At 34.2% G+C, this 14,282-nt stretch overlaps 3 protein-coding genes across 6 annotated transcripts; 1 reads left to right on the top strand and 2 right to left on the bottom strand.

Annotated features, from left to right (window-relative positions):
- Positions 1-6,251: 6,251 nt before the first annotated feature.
- LOC122000295 lies at positions 6,252-8,018 on the top strand. 2 transcript variants are annotated; one of them, XM_042554748.1, is made up of 5 exons: positions 6,252-6,802; positions 6,882-6,947; positions 7,026-7,054; positions 7,150-7,185; positions 7,313-8,018. In XM_042554748.1, the coding sequence occupies exons 1-5, from the start codon at positions 6,482-6,484 to the stop codon at positions 7,482-7,484; spliced, it is 624 nt and encodes a 207-aa protein (XP_042410682.1). In that variant the 5' UTR covers positions 6,252-6,481; the 3' UTR covers positions 7,485-8,018. The 2 variants fall into 2 exon arrangements, with proteins under 2 accessions (XP_042410682.1, XP_042410683.1); XM_042554749.1 differs by having other exon boundaries at positions 7,303-7,443.
- A 564-nt stretch (positions 8,019-8,582) lies between these two features.
- On the bottom strand, positions 8,583-9,118 carry LOC122001867. The gene has a single exon (XM_042556839.1). The coding sequence runs from the start codon at positions 9,116-9,118 to the stop codon at positions 8,738-8,740; it is 381 nt and encodes a 126-aa protein (XP_042412773.1). The 3' UTR covers positions 8,583-8,737.
- LOC122001866 (UPF0496 protein 1-like) lies at positions 8,583-13,943 on the bottom strand. Of its 3 annotated transcripts, none has more exons than XM_042556836.1 (3): positions 13,749-13,942; positions 12,167-13,416; positions 8,583-9,635 (listed from the first exon to the last, which is right to left on the bottom strand). In XM_042556836.1, exon 2 carries the CDS (start codon positions 13,398-13,400, stop codon positions 12,180-12,182), a length of 1,221 nt encoding a protein of 406 aa, XP_042412770.1. In that variant the 5' UTR covers positions 13,401-13,416; positions 13,749-13,942; the 3' UTR covers positions 8,583-9,635; positions 12,167-12,179. The 3 variants fall into 3 exon arrangements, with proteins under 3 accessions (XP_042412770.1, XP_042412771.1, XP_042412772.1); XM_042556837.1 differs by lacking the exon at positions 13,749-13,942 and adding an exon at positions 13,524-13,678; XM_042556838.1 differs by having other exon boundaries at positions 9,318-9,635; positions 13,640-13,943.
- Between the last annotated feature and the right edge of the window lie 339 nt (positions 13,944-14,282).

Below are 14,282 nucleotides of genomic sequence, written 5' to 3'. Positions count from 1 at the left end.
TAATTTTTGAAGTCCGTACTTCCATTATTAAATTTACGATCTTAAGTTAATCAAGTTTTAATAATGTCATTAGGGTTTAGATTTAGTTCAAATATTTTAATGTAATTAGAATTTAGGGTTTAGGGTTTATTATTATATAATTTTATTTTAACTTTAAGTTTACTTTTTGAATTACAATGACTTTTAAAACTAATTTTTAAGAAAAACTTAATTTTTAAGTTAAAAGATTTAAGTTAAAAATAATATTTTTTTTTAAGTAATAAGGATTTTTAATATAATTTTTTAAAAAATGATTTAAATTTAATTTTAATTGTAAATTTTAAATTAAGTTTAAATTTTAAGTTTTAAATTTAAATTAAGTTTAACTTTAATGTTAAGTTTTAATTTAATTTAAAATTAAGTTTTTAACCTTAATTTTAAAGTTTTTAGTCTAAGTTTTAAAGTTTTAATTAGCTTAAGTGTCTTAGTTTTAGAATGACTTTTAATGTCTTTTAATTTTTAAATAAATTTAAAAGGAGTTTTTTAAATAATTTTTAAAAGAGTTTTTAAAATGATTTTAAAAATAGTTTTTAAAAGGATTTTTAAAATAGTTTTTAAAAGAATTTTTAAATTAGGTTTTAAAGGTTTAAAATAATTTTTAAAAGAATTTTTAAAATAATTTAAAAGAATTTTTTAAAATGATTTTAAAAGATTTTTTGTTTTTAAATAAAATAATTTTTATATAATTTTTAAAAGAATTTTTAAAATAGTTTTTAAAAGGATTTTAAAATAATTTTTAAAGAATTAAAATAGTTTTTAAAAGGATTTTTAAAATAGTTTTTAAAAAATTTTAAAATAGATTTTAAAGAATTTTTAAAATAGTTTTAAAAAGTATTTTTAAAATAATTTTTAAAAGGATTTTTAAAATGTATATATTTTTTAAGGTGTTTTTCTTTTTAAAAGAGTTTTTTAAAAGAATTTTTAAAAAAATTTTAAAAGAATTTTAAAAAAAAATTTTAAATAATTTTTAAATCAGTTTTTAAACAATTTTTAAAAGATTTTTTTTTTAAATAATTTTTAAAAGAGTTTTTAAAATAATTTTTAAAGTAATTTTTTAAAAGAATTTTTAAAATAATTTTTAAATGAGTTTTTAAAATAATTTTTAAAAGAGTTTTTAAAGAATTATTAAAATAATTTTTAAAAGAGTTTTAAAATAATTTTAAAAAGATTTTTTTAAAAAATAAATTTAAAAAAAGTTTTTAAAATAATTTTTAAAAGAATTTTTAAAAGTGTTTTTAAATAATTTTTAAAAGAATTTTAATAGAATTTTTAAAATAATTTTTAAATCAGTTTTTAGATAATTTTTAAAATGAGTTTTAAAAGTTTTTAAAATAATTTTTAAAAGAATTTTTGAAAGAATTTTTAAAATGATTTTTAAAATAGTTTTTAAAATAATTTTCAAAATTATTTTTGAAAGAATTTTTAAAAGGATTTTTAAAATAGTTTTTAAAATAATTTTCAAAATAGTTTTTAAAATAATTTTCAAAATAATTTTTTAAAGAATTTTTTAAATGATTTTTAAAATAGTTTTAAAAATAATTTTCAAAATATTTTTTTTAATAATTTAAAAAAGATTTTTTATAATGATTTAAAAAAGTTTTTGTTTTTTTTTCTAATTAAGTTCAATAAAATTTTTAAGTAAAAAAATTTAATTTTAATTGTAATTTGATTTAATTTAATTTAACTTAATTTAATTAAATTTAATTTTAATTTTAATTAATTAAATTTAATTTTAATTAATTTGAATTAAATTAAATTAATTTAAATTTAATTAATTTAATTAATTTTAATTTAATTTTTAAATTAATTTTAGATTAATTTAATCAATTTAATTTTAATTAATTTCAGTTCATTTTTGGTTTTTAGTCGTCTCGCCTGATCTATGTTTTCAATCAGAGAATCCTATAAATTTATGAGATGAATTAGGTTCAATTTTAGGATTTATTTTTAACTTGTGTTAGGTTCAGGTTTAGTTTTGGGTTTAACAAATAGGCGTTTTCTGAATAAACTTCTGGGATATGGTGAGTTACTCGGATATCATTAAAGTAACCATGCCTACGAGGTTTTCCAAATAGTCATATCCACTGGACTTAGTATAAAACCTTGGTCTAACTGGTTAGGATCTATAAAGGGTAGCTTCGGTCAGTTCCACTTAGCCAAATGCACCAGGTCGAAAGCCATATCTTCCTAGACATGCATAGACTAAGCTTCCCCAACGTACTATCATCCAAAACTTCACCAGTATCATTTTTCAAGTTAAACTTAAACTCTTTTTAACTAGTCCTAATTACCCTGCGGGGTAGGTTGGTTAGAGTTACCTTGCCGGATAGGTTAGTTTTGGAGGTGCCAGCTATTCTGGAGCCTCCCCTGAATTATTGATTTTTCTTTTTAAGATTTCTTGTATAATTAGAGTTAGTTTTAGTTAAGTTTTAATATTTAATTTGTAATTTAAATTTAAGTTTTTAATTTTAAATTAATTAAATGGGTCAAATTATCTTTCTTTAAAAGAGTATATTTAATATTTAGATTTTCTTTCAATTTCAATTTCAATTTTATTGGATTAATTGAATTATCTTTCTTTAATAGCTTATTTTTAAAGTTTAAGTTTTTATTTATTTTTGAATTTGAGTTAATTAAATTGTTTGAATTATATTTCTTTAAAGGTTTATCTTTAAGCTCTTTATTAATTGTTAATTTTAAATTTTCTAGATTATTTTTGTTTAATATGTTATCTTTAACATTTAATTTTAAGTTTGTTAACTTCCGTTTTGATTTTATCCTTATATTTTCTTTACCATTTAAGTTGATATAATTAGTGGAATTTATTAAATAAGTCTTATCTTTAAAATTTAACTTTTTGTTAATTAAATTATCTTGGGTTTGGATAGGATTTTCCAAATTGATGTTGTCTAGATTATTAAATAATTTATTAATTATGTCTAGATTAATATTAACCTTATCATCATTATTATTTGAACTTTTAGATTTGTTTAGGTTTAAATTTGAATTTTTAGGGTTATTAATTATTTTCATATTTTCTGAATTTTCTAAATTAATTAGATTTATTTTATCAGAAAATATCCTAGGGGTATTTTTGCAAGTATTGCCAACTACACTATTTTCACATATATTTTCAGAAATATCCAAATTATCATGTATATTCTTTAAACTACTATTAGCAGGGGTATTTTGGTAAATATTACTCACCTTAACCGCATCCCCTAATTCAGTAGGCTTTTCAATTGGATCTGACCCGAGTTCAGATTCGATTTTTACTTGATCCTCGAGCTCCATCGGCTCCTCGTGAAGTTTGATCAATTGGGTCCAAAGCTCATGTGCATCTTTGTACTTTTCTAGTCTACATAAAACATTGTTAGGTAAAACATTACAAATAATTTTACTTACATTTGTGTTTAGTTCTGAGTTCTGAGAAGGTTTTCTCAATATCAGCCAATAGTCAAAGTTTAGACTTCCTAAGAAACATTCCATTCTTCGCCTCTAGTAGTTGAAATCTTGATCGTACGGTGCTGGTTCATTGGGGTTCCATCCTTCTTGAAGAGGCATTATTCTTGCACACAGAGAAACAGACAAAAAAATCCCAAGATTTGGTCTTGGATTAGTAGTGCTGGAAAAAAAATATTTCACTATTTAAAAAATAATAATAAAATATTTGAAAAAATATTATTTCAAAATTTTAAAAATGTAATATTTTGTCAATACTAAACAATGGTGAAGAGATGACGATGTATTTTTCAAAAATAGTTTTGGAGGGAAAAAATGAAAGGCGTAGGATTTTATTTTAAAGTCCGGTCAGCCCGTCGACCTAGCTGGACTTCTCGCCAAGCGTCCGGTCAGCCCGTCGACCCGCTTGGACTTCTCGCCAGCTATCCGGTCAACCCGTCGACCTAGCTGGACTTCGTGCCAAGCGTCCGGTCAGCCCGTCGACCCGCTTGGACTTCGTGCCAGACATTCGGTCAGCCCGTCGACCTGTCTGGACTTAGCCTATACACTCGATCAGAGTGTTAGATAACGACAAACCTAACTTAACCTAATTTGTCATTCATCAAAACCTGAGTTAGATCGTTAGTGCTAACTGCACCAACAATGAGTTCTCATATTATTTCCCTGACGAATTTCTAGTGTGTCTAGGGCTCCATATTATTTCCCAAATAGATTTTTACATGACCTTCAATACATGACAAAACCATCTCAATGCGAGGACATGCATAAAGAAGGCCGACTTTATAGGCTAGCTGGACATATTTAGTCGACAGCATAATTTGAGAATCCTTACAACCTGTCAGAATAACAACTATGTGTCAGATAATTTATAAAAACTTCTATAGCGACTATCGTGTCTCCTATTAACAGACCATTTATAATAGCATATCCTTTTAGCGACCCCAGCAATAACAGAAGCTATAAGCGACAAAAGAGGTATACTTGTAGGTAAAGGAAAAATTCCTCAAATAATTATTGCATATTGCCTAGGTTGTACACTTCTCTTTACCTAACAAACTCTGCCACATTTTGCCACCTTATGATTGTGGAGGTCATGTGAGGTGGTATATTATATAAAAGGGGAGACCTCTCCGTGGCAAAGGTACGCTCTCTGATCATCTGTCACTTTTACTCTTGCACACATTATCTATTGTTCTTCATTCATCCATTCGGACTTGGATTGACTTGAATATCGGAGAGCCTTCGCCAGAGACTCTCCCCTAGTTTTGAGGCGTTGACGTTTTGGTAGCTCATCTATGTGTGCACAGGATTGAGAGGGAGCTTTTCCATGGAATAAAAAGTCTTCTACTGGTCAACCATCAAGCCATCGTGTCCGGCACGCCATCTCTGTAATTTCCAAATAAGATCACCGACCTTGACCTACCTTTTAGGGGTCCATCTTTATCACCATATCACCTCCTTTGAAAAATATTAAAATAAAATCTTTTGGTATTTGATAAAGTTCAATACACCCTTCAATAAATTGTCTATAATTAAAAAATAATACTTAACCTCATATCTGTTTCCATGGAAGATCACGAATCCATTGATCTCTAGCTTGATTAGTGTTATAAAACACAAGAAAAAAGTTTGTCATCCCTTTGTTAGGGTTGTATATGGATCAAATTTTGAAATGTTTATGAGTAAATTTGATGTTTAACTTATTAAGAATTTATTTATATTAATTAATTAATTAAATGAATATATATATATATATATAATCTTCCCGAACCTAAATATATAAATAATCTCTTAAAATGAATAAATAATTTTTTAATATCAAAATAATTAAATAATCAAATAATTTGAAAATATAAAAAATTAAATAAGATTGAATTGAGAGGCCCGTAACATCTAAAGCTTAAATTAAATTTAAATTAAACCTAAACTTATAAAAAAAATGAACTATTTAAACTTGACTTATCTTGACTTAATTATTTTATCAAATAAATTTAAATAATATAAAGTTTTACTTGACTTGACTCATTTATAACCAACCAAATAATTTGGATGGGTCGATTAATATGACAAATTTAAATTTCGTAAATCTATTAAACTGAAACATCACCCATCAATTAATATATTATAATCAGTTAGTCTGATCTGACCGTGCAATATCAATAATGATATGACTGATTCATAATTTCTCTTGATTAATTTGATAATATGATTGAATTAATTGTTTTTATATCAATTGATTTGTTCGTTCTTGATAATAAAATTTAATCGATTTCGATTTATCTGATTGGTTTGCTCACCCCACTAATAACCTTATACGAAACTGCGTTGGCAACCCGGCCCGTGAACAAACAATGCGACTAATTGCGGGAGCCGTTTGCACAGTCGGGATCTCATGCACTGCGTACTTTTCAACCGACGCGTCGTGCTTTGAATGGGCGCTCTCCCCACCGTCATCCCTGAACAAAGGGACCAGGCACATGATGGTTGTAGGCAGGTAGGTAGTCAGTCCCTCATTTTTTGTAATTGGCCTGGCCCATTATTTTGAACATTTTCTCAACACGATTATTAGCAAACGGATACCAACATGTGTCCGGATCATGTGTGTTAAGAAACTTTTGTCTGTGTCCCTCTCAATTCTCTATTTTCTGATATTCCGTTGAAGATTGTTTTTAAAATTCCTTCCTGTTCAAATAAACGGATTCAATAGTTCCGCTACGTCAAATTAGCCCAACAAACCATGGCGGAAACAAACACCTCACACCCACACACTCTCTCTCTCTCCCTCTCTCTTAGTTGTCTCCTCCTCAAGATCATCAGCAACACGCCCAATGCTCAGAACACAACCCTGCTTCTGCGTCTACGTGAAGCATGGCTGCAGGTGCATGAGGACTGACCTCTCTTTATTTCTTTTTTACACTTCTGCTAGGAAGATAGATAGATAGATAAATAGAGGAGAAGAAGGAGGAGGAGGAGGAGGGAAATGAGCTCAGAATGCAGCAGCGGCTGCCAGTCTGGTTGGACCATCTACTTGGTCCACTCCTCGGATGAGCAGAGTTCTCTTTCCCACAAGCTTGGTGCTGGTTGCTTTCGACCGGAAGAGGAAGACCTGTCCATGGTCTCCGATGCATCTTCTTGGCCGCCGCATTTTGACGGAGCTGGCTATTGCTGCGTTTTTTCTGCGCCAGTTCCAACCGACGACGGCGGGGAGAAGGGCGGAGCAGCAGGAGAGCAACAACCACAGATTCAGCACGCTGTTCTGGAGGACACTGCCAGTTCCCAACTCTTCAGCAACACTAACAAGGCAGGCATTCTCTCTCTTTCGACATTTGCTCGCTCTCTTAAACTCTTTTTAATCATCTTAATTTGCTAGCTGCTACCAGAGCAAGAGACCCATGGAGGAATTGCTGGACTCTTCTTCTTGTGACTTATCCACCACCCAATCAAAAGTACACCTCAATCTCTCCTTCTACTACGAGCCCTTTCTCTTCTCTGTTTCAATTCATAACATAGGACGAGTTTTGCAGGCAAAGCCAAGCCAACCTCAACAACACCAGTTAAGTGGCCATTAATACATATCTCCACCTCCACCACTGTCTCGACATTATGCTTAATGTGATCACATTAATTTGTTTGTGTTGTGTTCCACAGAGACAGGGATCGAGGAAACAAAGGAGGAAGGAATATGTAATAATATTATAATTTTCTTTCTTCACTTTCAGTTCCTTTGTCTTTTGGAAGAGGAGGAAAATCATAATAATAAATCTTTTATATCTTTAATTAATTATTCTCCTGTCATGAAAGGAGGTAGCAGAGTGAAGCTCGAAGGGATCTGTTCAGTGTTTTGTCCGCACCCTGCTCTGATTCCTCCCTCCCTACCACCGACCCACAGACATTTAGTATACTGTTATGGAGACAAGGAGTCAATTGGAGAGAGAATCCACCAGAGGTGTCAGGAGAAGGATTACAAGAACATACACCATTAAAGTTCCTTTGTCTTCTTCTGCATTGCAGATATATAGGGAAAACACACACTTCAATTGTGATCAGTGTACCTGTGAACCTATAGTTGTGAAGCTTTGAAGGCCAGGCTGGAGGAATTTCTGCTTCGGGCTATGCCAGCGACACTGAAACAAAAGGAGCAAACTTAAAGCATCACAAAATCAGAATGATTATATGGCATCGTCTCCTTCCTTCAAACAACGTGCGAGGGCAATTAGGGCCATAATATTGCTCGCATTGGTTTTGGCTGCAGAGCACATGACGCTGACAGTAATGTGATCAGACCTTTTATTTTCTACTGCAGCTTTGGGAGGGATGAAATGTGAATGGCGTACAACTTTCATCTTCCATCTAAAATGAATATAATTAGCTAGGGGAGAGAGCAGGGATGAGTAGTTTGTTATATATATCTAGTGTAGACTATATATGAATGGTATTTGGAGTAGACAACTCAACTCCCCTAGGGTTCCTTCATCTAGGATCCCTAAGAAATCTTCTCTCGTTTGGAAAAAAAAATATATAAGAGATAAAAAACTTAAGTTTAATCACTTGTTCAGTTATTGATTTGAATCATGTTAAATCATTATTAGCATTGTTTTTTTTTTTCACTTCTCATGCGCTAACTTTTATCGCATCCTTATTTTTACAAAGTAGTTAAAATTCTTATCTTTTAAATTTTTAGCTATTCATCGCCTCTATAAAACGGTAGACATGAATGTGAATTTTAACAAACATTTGGTCTACTCGGCCACAACGCGCTCACAACCACATCTATTTTGAGCTGCTTGCCATAGGAGGTACACCATGCAAGTGATTGCAAGGAATCTCACCTTTGTGAACCGGCTCTTGCCTGTAAACTGCCTATTCATGACACGCAACAGCCTAGGTGAGGTGGTGATGTCTGGCCGGATGCTGAACCACCGTCGAACTCTGGTCCATACCTATACACTTGATTGTGACATTGATTTCATTTGGAATGACCAAAAACCTTAACAGCACACATTAGGGTGAGATTATATTGTATCCCTCTCTCCAAGTGTCTACCTACTTTTATTAACAAAAATTAAAGATTAAATATTAACTGAGTTGAAACTATAATTTTTATTTGGAGCTTTACAAACTGCAAACAAGATCAGGATCCCTTCAACTTACAACAACCTGTTTATTTTCGATGTAGTAATTACCTTAACTGCTACTATATATATATGTGGGCATGTATGCAGTATGCTTGCTTCATTCAGTGGGCAGCTGGCCAGAGGAAGGTGCCCATGGCAAACCTCCTCTTGCTGTCGACGTCTACTGCAGCATCGATAAGGATGCCATAGTCGCTGAGGAGGCGGTCGAGCATCCACTCCGGCATCGACTCATAGTCAGCCCCGGTGTACCGTGGGTAGTGCAGCGGCATGTGGAAGCTGCAGCGGTTGCTCGATCTGATATCCTTGGCTTGTGGCACCCTTTCTTTCCCATTTGCAGCAGTGGGCAAACCTCTGTCCATTGAGCCGATACTAATTGTTCCCGTCTGTTTGCCCCTCCCTGAACACTCCAAGCTTCCTCGAGGAAGCCCTTTTATAGCACAGCAATATTGATTGTTTATAAGAGATATTTCACAAAGATTCATTAGCAAGCCTATCAGTTGCTTACACAAAATGCCTGTGACAGAGCAGATAGTGTCTTTTCCTTTGTTGAATCAAGAATCAAAAGTACATGTCATTACGTGCGAAGTGGGGAAGTCTAAAACATCGTACATTTGTCTCCTTCAAACTGATGGTGAATTGATTATAAAAAACAGCTAATCATGAAAGCTTACAAAGGAAGCATATGAACTGAATCATCCACTTAACAGAGCATGCCAAAGAAGGATTACCAATGAAGTCATGCATGAGATTCAACATTTCACCAGTCTTAGGCAGTTTTAATTGGAAAGAAAGACTACAGGAATATGTTAAGTACCATGGGCCATTGGATACAATGATTGAATTATCTTCCAACATCTCCTATGTCAAGCTTCTGCAACTGGGGATGCACTTTGTGAGCTTTATCACTAAGTCATACATATGTTATTGATATCCAAAATCAGCATGAATCTCTCTTTTTCACCACAAGCGGCAGTGGCATCTCGTAAGGTCTATGAAAAACTGCAGATGAAATAGAAAAACTTAGCAAATGAAAAGGTGGCCTAAGAGGCTACTATAATTCATAAACAAGAATGAAGACTTCAATCGATAATGCATGATCATGGAAAGTATGTTGAATTGTACTTGGAGTATGAAGCTTCTGTTGAATTCTTCTAGTAAGTTTATTATCACTCTTCAGTTTATCTTTTCTATAGTTTTATCAGCATGCAATCAGATCTGAAATGTGAAATTGTCAAATTGCTATAGTTGAATGATCACAAGGTCATGCCAACTGACTCTTGGGAGACATATTACTCAAACTGAACAGTGTATGCTACATGCATATAAATTTATGTTTAAACACATTTCACTATCAGGTGAGCACATGGGACCAAGAGGATCTAACTGTTCGACGCAACATATCAGAGTATTGTCAGCTATTCATTTGGTTTGACTAGATTATGTTTTGTCGAAGTTAATTATAAGATATGGTTTTGTCTCACCCGAATTATCGACCCTAGATGTTACATTAGAATATTTCAAGGGATGTAAGTATAAACTTTCTATTTTGATGGATAAGAAATAATCCCTGCCAACTTGGTAGTAGGGGGACTCTTTCATAGGTTAGTTTATTTCCCCATTAGAAGAGGATGAGGATGGCAAGGGGCCTCCCTCCCCCATTGAACTACCCGCAAATCCTATTTTCTCTTCACCCACCATCATCCCTCACCTCAATTATGCGACTTGAATAGATTCCAGTTCTACTTTGGTTCCTTCTACTTCATCCATCTTTGTTGTTCCACCCCTAGGTTACTTTCTTAATCCAAATCCTCAGTCAACAGTGTCCCTCCCAGATCCCTCGCATCCTCCATGGACACCTACTGCCACAATCCTCTCCTCTATATCTACTTTTACATCATGTTCATCCCCATTGTGCTCTTTCTTTTTCTTTTTTCACAATTTTTGTGACTTTCATCAAAGGTTGGCAACAAGAACATCACCAACTGAGTATACAAAGGAAAACCCTTGTAAATTACTCCCATCGGGTGCAGAAAAGTTAAAGATGTCATCTAGATGGCTAATTCTGGTAGTAGTTTTTGGGTTTAACATACGAGGTTGTCATGAAGAAAAATGACAGAACAAATGATATCCATTCTTATGGTTCAAGGGAAGGAGGGGAAATCCACCCTTCAAATGCATGTAGTTTGTGATTGTTGGATCAAGAGTTGGTGAAGCATCTGTTTTTTCTGTGCCCTTTCAGCTACATGATGGGCTATTATATTATAGACCTGTTGAATGTTGTTTAGGACTTTGGATTAGAAGGATAACAAATGCTGATAAATATGAGTCAGTGGTGATGCAATGGATTGTTATTTTGAAAAAAAATGTTGTATGGCCTTTTATATCAACTATGGAATGAACATAATAGCAGGTTGTTTGACCATCAAAGTAGAAATTAGCAAGTACAATCATGGTGATGGCATTGGGTCCTATGCTGATTTATAGGCAGATGTAAATATTTATGTGAATATAGATTATAGAGAGATAATAGTTACTTGGTCAGGTGGTAAGCGAGCTAGATCTAGAGGGCTTCTTCCCCGACCGGAGATTCTCTCACATTCAATGTGGTGTGCGGAAGCCTCAAGGTCAAAGACAAAAAGAAATATATTATCGAGAGAGAGTTTAACCTCAAGGACAAAGAACAAGCTACAAGCCAGACCATGAATTGGATGCAGTCTATAGCATGATCCAATTGAAGACACATTAAAAGAGTATTATATAGTGAATTACAGAATTTAATTGTTTATTGAGCAAAGTTTAACAGAGCAGCACTTCTAAGTTTGCTATAATCATTCAAATAGATTGAGCAGTTTGTATTCTACAAGATAATGACGTAAGAATGAAGGACACTCAATAGAGCATATTAAAGTAGATGCATTGATTTCTGCAATCACCATGATTTCAAGTTAACCAGATATCATTCAAGGCATTTGGACAAACCTAGTTAACATAATAAGTCAGAACTCTTGAATCAACTGTTAAGTAGAGTACATAATTTAGCCATGATAATTCTACGAAATTGGACTGAAACTTCTTCACCAAATCTCAGAAAATTAATGCAAATAAGTCATAACTCTTGAACTGGAGCAAGATGTTATAAAAAAAATGCTTACGAAATTGCAAATTCATAATAGCACATTTCACACAAGCTTTGCCAAAAAGTCATGCTTATATATTTGAAAAGTAGAGTGCCGTGCAGTTACATATTGAATTCAATCACATGCTGACATAAATGAAATGAAAAGGCATAATCACTGATGTTTTCAATCAGGCATTGAATGAAACTATACTTCAATTAACACAAAACAAACTGAATCCTCCCTTCTAATTCTTTTACCAATTTTAAGTACATGCATATGGATGCTTTATTGAAAGAGACAGACTGTTTTGGCACGCTTATGGTTGCGGTTTGACATGGTTGGGGAACGAAATAGAGGACTTAAATATTAAATCTAGTTGGAAAGAATAAGTAATCGATTGTCATGTCATACCCAACAAATTATTCTACTTGTTTGGGTGGTTGACGATCTTCTTTAACACCAATGTTCTTGCTTTCCTTGTATTCCTGCTGCACTCATCCACTTGCTTTCCCAATTCCTCAATGTTCTTCATGAAAACTTCCAAGTTCTGCTTGATTTCTTCAATTGCGAACTTTACTACTTCCTCATTCTTAAGGGCAAAATCTGCATTTTCCAGCAGTGAATTGAAATGAACCCCTAACTTATCAACCAGCACTCTTATAGTATCTAGGTCTTTTAAAGAAATCCATGTTCCAACTTGCATTGAAGTAAGAAGCTCTTTCTCTGCTCCCACAGTGTTCTGATAGTTCTTTAACAATGAGTTAATCCAACTTCCCAAAGAACCAATCGGAATTGAAGATGCAGCAGCCAATGCAGCTGCAACAGGAGGTGCAGCAATAGCAGCTGCAACAACAGTGCATATAATGACAGTTGCAAGAGCAGCCACGAAAAGTATGTTTGACATTTTCCTCCATGACCGTATGGATTTCATCTTCTTATCAAGCTTCTTCTTTCTGATTAGCAGTTTCTTGAGCATTTGCTGCTGCTGGCTATAAACAGATCTGAAGAGTTGAGAGAATTCATCAGTGAACGGATTACCAGCAGCCTTAAATTTGCTCAATTTCTCTATGGTCATTGTGTATTTCTTGACATTTCCTTCAGCTTCAACTCCATTCTTCTCCTTGTCCTCCTCCTCAAAGTGCTGCAGAGCAAATTGGATAATCAGATGTCTATCGCGAGCTTTCTTGAGGCACTTCTCTAGCTCAGTACAGTAGTCAAGGGTCTTGATGCTGCACTCGAAGTAGTCATTGACAAGGTCAAAGAGCTCGGTGTTTTTGCAGATGTCATCCTTGCATTTCAGAATAGCAAGAACCACTTCGTTGTTTGTCTCAAAGATGCAGCCAGTGACCTCCTTGAGAGTGTTGAAGGAAAGGGACCGAAGCTCAACACCATAAGCCAGGGTGGATATGGCGTGCCTAGTGCGCTGCTGGAGCATGGAGTCGAACGATCGGAGCTCAGGGTCATCGTGGCATGCGGCCTCGTAGTAGCTCAGTTCGTCGGAGTAATTGATGCCAATCGGACCGGGATCAACACGGCCGACGGCGTCAACGTTGACTTGGTCACCGCCACTGATACTACTGCTTCCGCGGTGACTATCACGTCGATCTGTTCTCATGCTGGGCCTCTTGCCAAGCTGACCACCCATCCGGACTGAACTTTCGCTACAAAAATTGCAAAGAAAAATCCAAACTTTAGGCAAAAAAAAAAGAGGGAATTAAACTCGAAAAAAAGATGGATTCGATAACGAAATTCCACCTATCACACCAACCTAGCAAACCCCTCTTTTGCACAGATTTTAGACAACAGCCAGAAGGAGATCAAAAAAATTTGTAGAACATACACGATTCTCAAGTAAAACGAGTGCTTTTTAACAAAATGCAATACCAAAGCTTGAAATTTCTAAACGTCAGAGACTAGATGCAGATTTAAGATGAACAAAGAGGAATCCAGGGCTCAGATTAGGAGAAATAGAAGAGGGAAAAGATTTTCGCACCGATAAAATTAGGAACGGATTAGAAACCAATCGGCGAAGAAAACTTCGACAATTCCTATGCCCTCTTGTCCAAGCTCCATCGCTGCAGCTTCCAGGAAGGAACAAAGAAAGTCAAAAGGAAGAGGACGAAGAGGAGGAGAAAGGAGCAAGAATGTCGTAGTTCATGAATGGCGCTCTGACCGGCCTCCGCGGGCTGGATCTACCGGTTAAGGCGTGATATCTTGCACAATGAGTCGTAGGGTTGGAGGGTCGAAGGTCTACGGACGCGCACTGGATGAATAATCTGGGCCGACTGTGTTAAATTCCGGAGACACCACGCTTTAACCGGGCCAGCATTCACCGCTGATTTACCTCCTCCTAGGATCCCTGTGAGGCCAGGCCTAGGGGGCCGCTGGGCGGCGGGACTCACCTTTTTGCACAATGAATGGCGCTCTGACCTCAGCTAAACCAAAAGCTTAATGATTTACAGCATCGCAATGCAGTTTTTAAAGATATTTGTGAAATGAAAAAATTAAATAAAAAAATTCTAATGAT

Source organism: Zingiber officinale, chromosome 7A (assembly GCF_018446385.1).
Source record: "Zingiber officinale cultivar Zhangliang chromosome 7A, Zo_v1.1, whole genome shotgun sequence".
Lineage (NCBI taxonomy): Eukaryota > Viridiplantae > Streptophyta > Magnoliopsida > Zingiberales > Zingiberaceae > Zingiber > Zingiber officinale.
Note: the sequence above shows the minus strand (reverse complement) of the source record. Positions and strands in the feature narration are given on the sequence as shown.